Raw genomic sequence first — 10000 nt, 5'->3', positions numbered from 1 at the left:
ATTGATGTATTTACAAAAATTTGCAATGTGTACATTACAAATAAGTAATTGACACATTTACAAATACGTACTACATATTAAAAATAAAAAGTAAACTTTCAACGTTTTCAGAAAACATTTGAGCTCCCCTGCTGGGGAGCGAACCCGGGACGCTCACATGGGAGGCAAGTGCCTAACCATAACCATTAAACATTAACTTAAAACTAATCATCATCATAGTATTGCTGTGTTTGTATCAGGGTGGGTGTCTTAGTCTAGTGGTGAGAGCTGTGTTTGTATCAGGGTGGGTGTCTTAGTCTAGTGGTGAGAGCTGTGTTTGTATCAGGGTGGGTGTCTGTCTTAGTCTAGTAGTGAGAGCTGTGTACAAATACGTACATATATTACATATTAAAAAATAAAAGTAAACGTTCAACGTTTTCAGAAAACATTTGAGCTCCCCTGCTGGGGAGCGAACCCAGGACGCTCACATGGGAGGCAAGTGCCTAACCATAACCATTAAACGTTAACTTAAAACGAATCATCATCATAGTATTGCTGTGTTTGTATCAGGGTGGGTGTCTTAGTCTAGTGGTGAGAGCTGTGTTTGTATCAGGGTGGGTGTCTTAGTCTAGTGGTGAGAGCTGTGTTTGTATCAGGGTGGGTGGCTTAGTCTAGTGGTGAGAACTGTGTTTGTATCAGGGTGGGTGTTGTCTTAGTCTAGTGGTGAGAGCTGTGTTTGTATCAGGGTGGGTGTCTTAGTCTAGTGGTGAGAGCTGTGTTTGTATCAGGGTGGGTGTCTTAGTCTAGTGGTGAGAGCTGTGTTTGTATCAGGGTGGGTGTCTTAGTCTAGTGGTGAGAGCTGTGTTTGTATCAGGTGGGTGTCTTAGTCTAGTGGTGAGAGCTGTGTTTGTATCAGGGTGGGTGTCTTAGTCTAGTGGTGAGAGCTGTGTTTGTATCAGTCTGTGTTGTTGTTTTATGATGCAGAGAATTGATTCCACCTAAATGAATTCCAAACTGAAAAACCACAAGGCCAACGTTATTCAGTCCTTGGAGACGTTCACATTATGAGAAAGGTGGAGAGAATGGACCGCAAGTAAACAACGGCTGGCATGTCGTCGCGACGTACGGGCAGGTGTAATGACCTGCTGGGGCTTGACCTGCCCGTCACACCCCCTCCACCACCAGTGCCCTTGGAGCTGCACAGCAACACCCAGGATGAGGTGTCATTCGGCCCGTGTGCCAGATGGCAGAGTGGGGACACCTGTAGGGCCTGCTTAGCTCAGGTGCACCGACCCCCCAGGGTGCTGCTGCGTGGCACAGAGTGGGCATGTCACTGGAGGTACGGACACAGACCACAGATGCTTCATGGAGCCAACAACAACAACAACCAGGCTTACCCGTGAATTCCTGCTCGACTATAAATAATCATGAATAGTGACCCAGCAACTATCAAACCTCTTAACTTGGAATATACCTGTACACCCCTCTGTACTACTGCTGAATGATGTTTTTGAGTGGGCAGTACATCCACAGCTAAAGAGATTGGTTTTATCGGGTATCACAGTGGCTAAAAAGCTGATAGCATCACGATGGTTCCAACCGGAAAAAATTTGCCGAAAGGTCTGGATTATTACATATCTCGATGTGATCTATCAAGAAATATCTACAGCAAGAATATTGGGTCTCAATGAATCCAAAATGACATTGTGGTTAGAAGTGGTGGAGAAAATAAAAGCTAGCATATAATGGTAATGTCTGGTTAGGAGCGAGGGAAAGTGGATGGATTATCCAATGGGGGGTCCGGAAGGGGGGGGGGTACGAGCTGGAGCATATGTGTGTAGGTTTTTAGATAACAGGTATTAGGGGTATATCCTATATAAGACAATTAACTAAAATGTGATTACATTGGATGTGCACTGACAACTAATGCTTGTATATCTTATCGTGTGTTGTCATGTTTGTTTATGTGTTTGTTTAAAAAATAATAAAAAAATAAAATACAAAAATAATCATGAATAGATACAGTCCATCAACACGGTCTCATCAGAAAACGTGAATAAAGTACTAATCGACTACAGGGGAAAAGGTACATAATGTACATAATGTTATAGCCATAAGAAATATATTTACTTATTGTATAAATAATATATTTACATTTCGTATTGGCAAAAGTCCAAAACAAACAGCACAACCAGGGCCCTGTTTCTTGTACCTGGATAACTGAGTTAGCCGGATAACTTTAGCTGGATAACTGGGTTAGCCTGACTTTCCGATTTCATGTACGTGGATTTTCCAAATCACCATGACAACATATCCAAAAGTTTGAGCCTGGTCGAAAGCAGAGTTCAAGTTCAAGTTAGCCTGAACTATCGCCACGCCCCCGCAAAGAAGTGACAGCCCGTTTCCTGAAACTATTCCCACAGTCTACGATCTGCATTATACCATTCTGAATTACGTTTTTGTGCTCCATTCTTCCAGAGGGGGCTTTTGAAATGTAAAATAGACCCAAAATGCTGATATTAAATTCACTTTGTCCTAAATAATGCACGTTATATATACCGTGGCGACGGTGGCGCTCGCTCGTGCGATGTACACATGATGTGGTTATTTTAATTGTAACTGGGATTAAGATGTCTGATGAGATGCGCTGTTTGACGGATTTGAGAAATTGAATGAGCCGTTGACGTCACATTAATGAATGAGGATAAAGAGATAAACTTCATTCAAAACAAAGGATATTCTAAACACGGGTCTCTCGTTCATTAATGTATAAACAATGAATTTATCCCATCTGGCCCAGTGGCCCAGCGGTAGTGCTCATGCCTGCCAATCCAGCGACCGGGGTTCAAATCCCGGTTGTTCCAATATGATTTTTTTGAATATAATATTAATGATTATACGCCAAAGTAGCCTGGTTTTAAGTTAAAATATTATAAATCTACATGCATTGAGGATGTCATTCTTTATATAGCTCTCAACGTACACCAAATTGAATTATTCCTATATTGCAAAAAGAAGGACCCCGGTCTTGAACCCGGGTCGTCCGTGTGGAAGTCAAAAGAACAACCCGTTGGACCACATTGGAGATAAGTTAAACATTGACTATACATCAATCAATGGGCAAGAAAGCCGTCTCGTAATTCTGTATAACAGTTAACTAGTTATTTTCGCTAGCAAGATCTCATTTGATTATTCAATCCAGCAGGCAAGTTTAAAGAAATATAATCTGATTGATTGAGGTAATGAGGGACTTAGAATTAGCTTATAGATAACGCATTTAACTTGTCGGCGAGGCGATTGAGCCTATTGCAATCTGTCAATAAAGTCTTAAATCAATTAATCAATCAATGCCGTTGAGAATCAGGGTCTCTGCCATCGATACGTGCTGGCTTTCCACCTAAAACGGCCGCGCGCATTTAGCCTGACTTGCAAGTCTGGCTTGAGTTAACGAGACTGAATCCACCTTTGTGAAACAGGAAAATCCCGGTTTCGAACATCGGGTTAACTGAAGCTGGATAATGGACATCTTGATCGACTTAGTTGAACCACGTACATGAAACAGGGCCCAGGAGAGTTGAACTAACAATGATTGTGGTCACATGCGAGTGCTCTCACCACTAGACTAAGACACCCACCCTGATACAAACACAGCTCTCACCACTAGACTAAGACACCCACCCTGATACAAACACAGCTCTCACCACTAGACTAAGACACCCACCCTGATACAAACACAGCTCTCACCACTAGACTAAGACACCCACCCTGATACAAACACAGCTCTCACCACTAGACTAAGACACCCACCCTGATACAAACACAGCTCTCACCACTAGACTAAGACACCCACCCTGATACAAACACAACTCTCACCACTAGACTAAGACACCCACCCTGATACAAACACATAGCTCTCACCACTAGACTAAGACAGACACCCACCCTGATACAAACACAGCTCTCACCATTAGACTAAGACACCCACCCTGATACAAACACAACTCTCACCACTAGACTAAGACACCCACCCACCCTGATACAAACACAGCTCTCACCACTAGACTAAGACACCCACCCTGATACAAACACAGCTCTCACCACTAGACTAAGACACCCACCCACCCTGATACAAACACAGCTCTCACCACTAGACTAAGACACCCACCCTGATACAAACACAGCTCTAACCACTAGACTAAGACACCCACCCTGATACAAACACAGCTCTCACCACTAGACTAAGACACCCACCCACCGTGATACAAACAGCTCTCACCACTAGACTAAGACACCCACCCTGATACAAACTCAGCTCTCACCACTAGACTAAGACACCCACCCTGATACAAACACAGCTCTAACCACTAGACTAAGACACCCACCCTGATACAAACACAGCTCTCACCACTAGACTAAGACACCCACCCACCCTGATACAAACACAGCTCTCACCACTAGACTAAGACACCCACCCTGATACAAACACAGCTCTAACCACTAGACTAAGACACCCACCCTGATACAAACACAGCTCTCACCACTAGACTAAGACACCCACCCACCCTGATACAAACAGCTCTCACCACTAGACTAAGACACCCACCCTGATACAAACTCAGCTCTCACCACTAGACTAAGACACCCACCCTGATACAAACACAGCTCTCACCACTAGACTAAGACACCCACCCACCCTGATACAAACACAGCTCTCACCACTAGACTAAGACACCCACCCTAATACAAACACAGCTCTCACCACTAGACTAAGACACCCACCCTGATACAAACACAGCTCTCACCACTAGACTAAGACACCCACCCTGATACAAACACAGCTCTCACCACTAGACTAAGACACCCACCCTGATACAAACACAGCTCTCACCACTAGACTAAGACACCCACCTGATACAAACACAGCTCTCACCACTAGACTAAGACACCCACCCACCCTGATACAAACACAGCTCTCACCACTAGACTAAGACACCCACCCTGATACAAACACAGCTCTCACCACTAGACTAAGACACCCACCCTGATACAAACTCAGCTCTCACCACTAGACTAAGACACCCACCCTGATACAAACACAGCTCTCACCACTAGACTAAGACACCCACCCTGATACAAACTCAGCTCTCACCACTAGACTAAGACACCCACCCTGATACAAACACAGCTCTCACCACTAGACTAAGACACCCACCCACCCTGATACAAACACAGCTCTCACCACTAGACTAAGACACCCACCCTGATACAAACTCAGCTCTCACCACTAGACTAAGACACCCACCCTGATACAAACACAGCTCTCACCACTAGACTAAGACACCCACCCACCCTGATACAAACTCAGCTCTCACCACTAGACTAAGACACCCACCCTGATACAAACACAGCTCTCACCACTAGACTAAGACACCCACCCTGATACAAACTCAGCTCTCACCACTAGACTAAGACACCCACCCTGATACAAACACAGCTCTCACCACTAGACTAAGACACCCACCCACCCTGATACAAACACAGCTCTCACCACTAGACTAAGACACCCACCCTGATACAAACACAGCTCTCACCACTAGACTAAGACACCCACCCTGATACAAACACAGCTCTCACCACTAGACTAAGACACCCACCCTGATACAAACACAGCTCTCACCACTAGACTAAGACACCCACCCTGATACAAACACAGCTCTCACCACTAGACTAAGACACCCACCCACCCTGATACAAACACAGCTCTCACCACTAGACTAAGACACCCACCCTGATACAAACACAGCTCTCACCACTAGACTAAGACACCCACCCTGATACAAACACAGCTCTCACCACTAGACTAAGACACCCACCCACCCTGATACACCCTTGTTTTGAACATTTAACAGCTGTGGTAAAGATAGAATGTTAGGGTTAGGGTTAAGGTTAGGTTAGGGTTACGGTTAAGGTTAATTTAAGGTAACAGTGTGATTAAGGTTAGGGTTAAGGTTTGGTTGAGGCTATCAGAAAGGTAGTCTTGGTAGTCTTGAGGTAAAGGCACTGGCCTCCCATGTGAGCATCCTGGGTTTGTTCGCCCCCTCTCACCTCAAAAGTTTTCTGAAAAGTTGAGAAAGTTGAAAAGCTAAAAGTATGTGGAATATGTAATGTACTTATTTGTAAATAGGTCACTAACTCACTATATTACTTACTACATCCTACCTGTCACACCTACCTAACCCCACCCCACTGTTCCACAGAGAAGGCTTTGAACAACGGATCCGTCGTGTTCATGCACAGTTTGTCACTTTTATTCACCAGGATGTCTATGCTCAGGGAGGGAGGCCCCGCTACCGGCTAGACGCCGCTCCGCCACAAAGCCTTTGAGTTCTGTGTTCTTGAATTGAGCCTCAATGGACGCCGCACGCCCCAAAGCCTTTGAGTTCTGTGTTCTTGAATTGAGCCTCAATGGACGCCTGCGCACCACAAAGCCTTTGAGTTCTGTGTTCTTGAATTGAGCCTCAATGGACGCCCGCACGCCACAAAGCCTTTGAGTTCTGTGTTCTTGAATTGAGCCTCAATGGACGCCGCGCGCGCCACAAAGCCGTTGACGAATGCACGCCGCTGGGAATCCAGACGGATTTGATGCATGTGTCTGTGTGTCGTGCTTCTTTGCTTCCCCATCTCGGCGAGATGGATGGTGGAAGTCCCTCCGTGAAGAGAGGATATTGCGAACCTATAACAGAAAGGTCGGAAGACGGCGCCTCCATTAAACTGGGATCTGCCAACTTAGAGCTGTCAACTCAGGGAGCAGCCCATGCATCATGCGGGAAAACCAGATGTAAAAGAAAAAATAGAAACACACAAACACTCTGATCCTTTTATCTATAACCACTCCGGAGTGGATTTAACGCCGTCTCCCCAACCAGCCGGGAAGCTTAAGTGAAGCTTAAATAGCTATTATAAAGCAATTAACTTGCGGGTGCTGACATAATATGCATCTCCCATTGCCATCTGTTTCATGGGTGAGGGCTGACTGTTAAGATGCAGTGCTAAATGCTTGGAGGGGGATTCGTAGCATTATGCTGCCTCCTACTGCTTGCTCCGAGTACTGCAGGGAACCGAAAAGTGACCAGCACACATTTTAAGTTTTCCATGCACACGGATAATAACCAACAGTAAATCTGGAAATATTCCCGGAAATATTACGTTTAACCCTTTCACTACCACACTACAGGTGGTAGTGAAAGGGTTTACCGTCTGTAGTGTGGTAGTGGAAGGGTTAACCATCTGTAGTGTGGTAGTGCAAGGGTTAACCGTCTGTAGTGTGCTAGTGAAAGGGTCCATCTTCTGTAGTGTGGCAGTGAAAGGGTTAACCATTTGTTGTGTGGCAGTGAAAGGGTTAACCTTCTGTAGTGTGGTAGTGAAAGGGTTAACCTTCTGTAGTGTGGTAGTGAAAGGGTTAACCATGTGTCGTGTGGCAGTGAAAGGGTTAACCTTCTGTAGTGTGGTAGTGAAAGGGTTAACCGTCTGTAGTGTGGTAGTGAAAGGGTTAACCATTTGGTAGTGTGGCAGTGAAAGGGTTAACCGTTTGGTAGTGTGGCAGTGAAAGGGTTAACCTTCTGTATTGTCGCAGTGAAAGGGTTAACCGTTTGGTAGTGTGGCAGTGAAAGGGTTAACCTTCTGTAGTGTGGTAGTGAAAGGGTTAACCTTCTGTAGTGTGGTAGTGAAAGGGTTAACCTTCTGTATTGTCGCAGTGAAAAGGTTAACCGTTTGGTAGTGTGGCCGTGAAAGGGTTAACCGTTTGGTAGTGTGGCCGTGAAAGGGTTAACCGTTTGGTAGTGTGGCAGTGAAAGGGTTAACCGTTTGGTAGTGTGGCAGTGAAAGGGTTAACCTTCTGTATTGTTGCAGTGAAAGGGTTAACCATTTGGTAGTTTGGCAGTGAAAGGGTTAACCTTCTGTAGTGTGGTAGTGAAAGGGTTAACCTTCTGTAGTGTGGTAGTGAAAGGGTTAACCTTCTGTATTGTTGCAGTGAAAGGGTTAACCCCCTCTCTTCCCCACCTCTCTTCACTGTGTAGGAATCCCCCTCTGTTCTCCACCTCTCTTCACTGTGTAGGAATCCCCCTCTCTTCCCCACCTCTCTTCACTGTGTGTAGGAATCCCTCTCTCTTCTCCACCTCTCTTCACTGTGTGTAGGAATCCCCCTCTCTCTCCCACCTCTCTTCACTGTGTAGGAATCCCCCTCTGTTCTCCACCTCTCTTCACTGTGTGTAGGAATCCCCCTCTCTCTCCCACCTCTCTTCACTGTGTGTAGGAATCCCCCTCTCTTCTCCACCTCTCTTCACTGTATGTAGGAATCCCCCTCTCTTCCCCTCCTCTCTTCACTGTGTGTAGGAATCCCCCTCTCTCTTCTCCACCTCTCTTCACTGTGTGTAGGAATCCCCCTCTCTTCCCCACCTCTCTTCACTGTGTGTAGGAATCCCCCTCTCTTCCCCACCTCTCTTCACTGTGTGTAGGAATCCCCTCTCTTCCCCACCTCTCTTCACTGTGTAGGAATCCCCCCCTCTTCCCCTCCTCTCTTCACTGTGTAGGAATCCCCCCCTCTTCCCCTCCTCTCTTCACTGTGTGTAGGAATCCCCCCCTCTTCCCCTCCTCTCTTCACTGTGTAGGAATCCCCCCCTCTTCCCCTCCTCTCTTCACTGTGTGTAGGAATCCCCCCCTCTTCCCCTCCTCTCTTCACTGTGTGTAGGAATCCCCCTCTCTTCTCCTCCTCTCTTCACTGTGTGTAGGAATCCCATGACATCATGGCGTGGGGGGGAATCAGTATTACAATGGCCTCTGAACGGCCAAGTTGGTTCATGATTCCTTGTACCATAATGTAAGTGTAACCGGTCGTATATCACTCCTTCTGCGTTGTGTTAAATGTCGATGCCCCGAGGGAGTTTCGAACCCGGGTCTCCCACGCCGCGGCCGACAGCATTGACCGCTATACCAATTCTGGCTTTTTCTGGTCAGACATCACATGACCGATAGAGGAGAGGGTGAACGGGAGAAGAGGGTGGAAGACATGCGACAAATTATTCCCCGGGAGCAGGAAGTGAACCCGGGACAGCCGTGTATAGGTGTGCGAGGCACTATGGTATGCGCCACTCAGGCATGTGTCTTTTAATGGTAAGTGAGTTTAACTTGCAGTACCGCTTACTGCCACAGTTACTTCACAACACACATCCATCGTCACTGTGGATATTACTCACGGACCTCCGTTACATGAGGGCAGCCAGGTGGCACCCAGGTGGCCCGGTGTCTAGAAAGACGGTCCCATAACCACAAGGTCACAAGGTCGATCCCTGCAACAACAACAAAAACCGACATGTCCCTCACGTAGGTGTGTCTTTGAGCAAGGCACTGAACCCTTTCCTGTCCTAGAGACGCTGCAACACCCTGACCCTCCCTGTGGCCTGCCCCCTCCGATGAAATGACTTCATGTGTGTGTGTGTCTCAGATGGACAGCTATACAAAGAAATGTTTATTATATAATTTTATTTTACGTTATTTATATAAAGTTATAGCTTGGGGGCGACAGTGGCTCAGGAGGTAGAACAGTCGTCTGGTAATCGGAAAGGTTAGATTCCGTCTCCTCCCGGCAGCGTGTCTAAGTGTCCTTGAGCGAGACACTTAACCCCTAACTCCCAATGAGCGGGTTGGCACCTTGCATGGCCGCCTCCGCCTCCGTGGACGTGTGAGTGAATGAGGCATGATGAGTTGTAAAGCGATTTGGATGAAAAACACTATATATAAATGCAGTCCCTTTAACCCTTTAGGACCTAAAGTTTAGGTTATAATGAATGAGTAAGTGATGATAATGAATTCCTAAATGACAAGCCGCCTTGTGTTTCTCTCTCTCTTCTCACCGCAGATCAAAGGCCTGGCCGTGGAAGACGCAGACGTCTACAAGTGCGTTGCCTCCAACGAGCACGGAGTCGCCACCTGCTGCGCCTCCCTCACCGTGACAGAGAGTACGGCT

General features: G+C 46.5%; 1 protein-coding gene across 1 annotated transcript in view; it reads left to right on the top strand.

Annotated features, from left to right (window-relative positions):
• LOC311244828 (immunoglobulin superfamily member 22-like) overlaps window positions 1-10000 on the top strand; it is a gene marked incomplete at its 5' end in the record, with an annotated part of 77262 nt that overhangs the window by 21921 nt on the left and 45341 nt on the right. Inside the window, one exon of the mRNA XM_084334511.1 lies at window positions 9893-9992. Coding sequence (XP_084190637.1) covers window positions 9893-9992 — 100 coding nt within the window. The remainder of the gene's footprint in view (window positions 1-9892; window positions 9993-10000) is intronic.

This window comes from Notolepis coatsorum, assembly GCF_963971535.1.
Source record: "Notolepis coatsorum genome assembly, chromosome: 18".
Lineage (NCBI taxonomy): Eukaryota > Metazoa > Chordata > Actinopteri > Aulopiformes > Paralepididae > Notolepis > Notolepis coatsorum.
The sequence above is the reverse complement of the archived record's forward strand: the minus strand, read 5'-3'. Positions and strand labels throughout refer to the sequence as shown.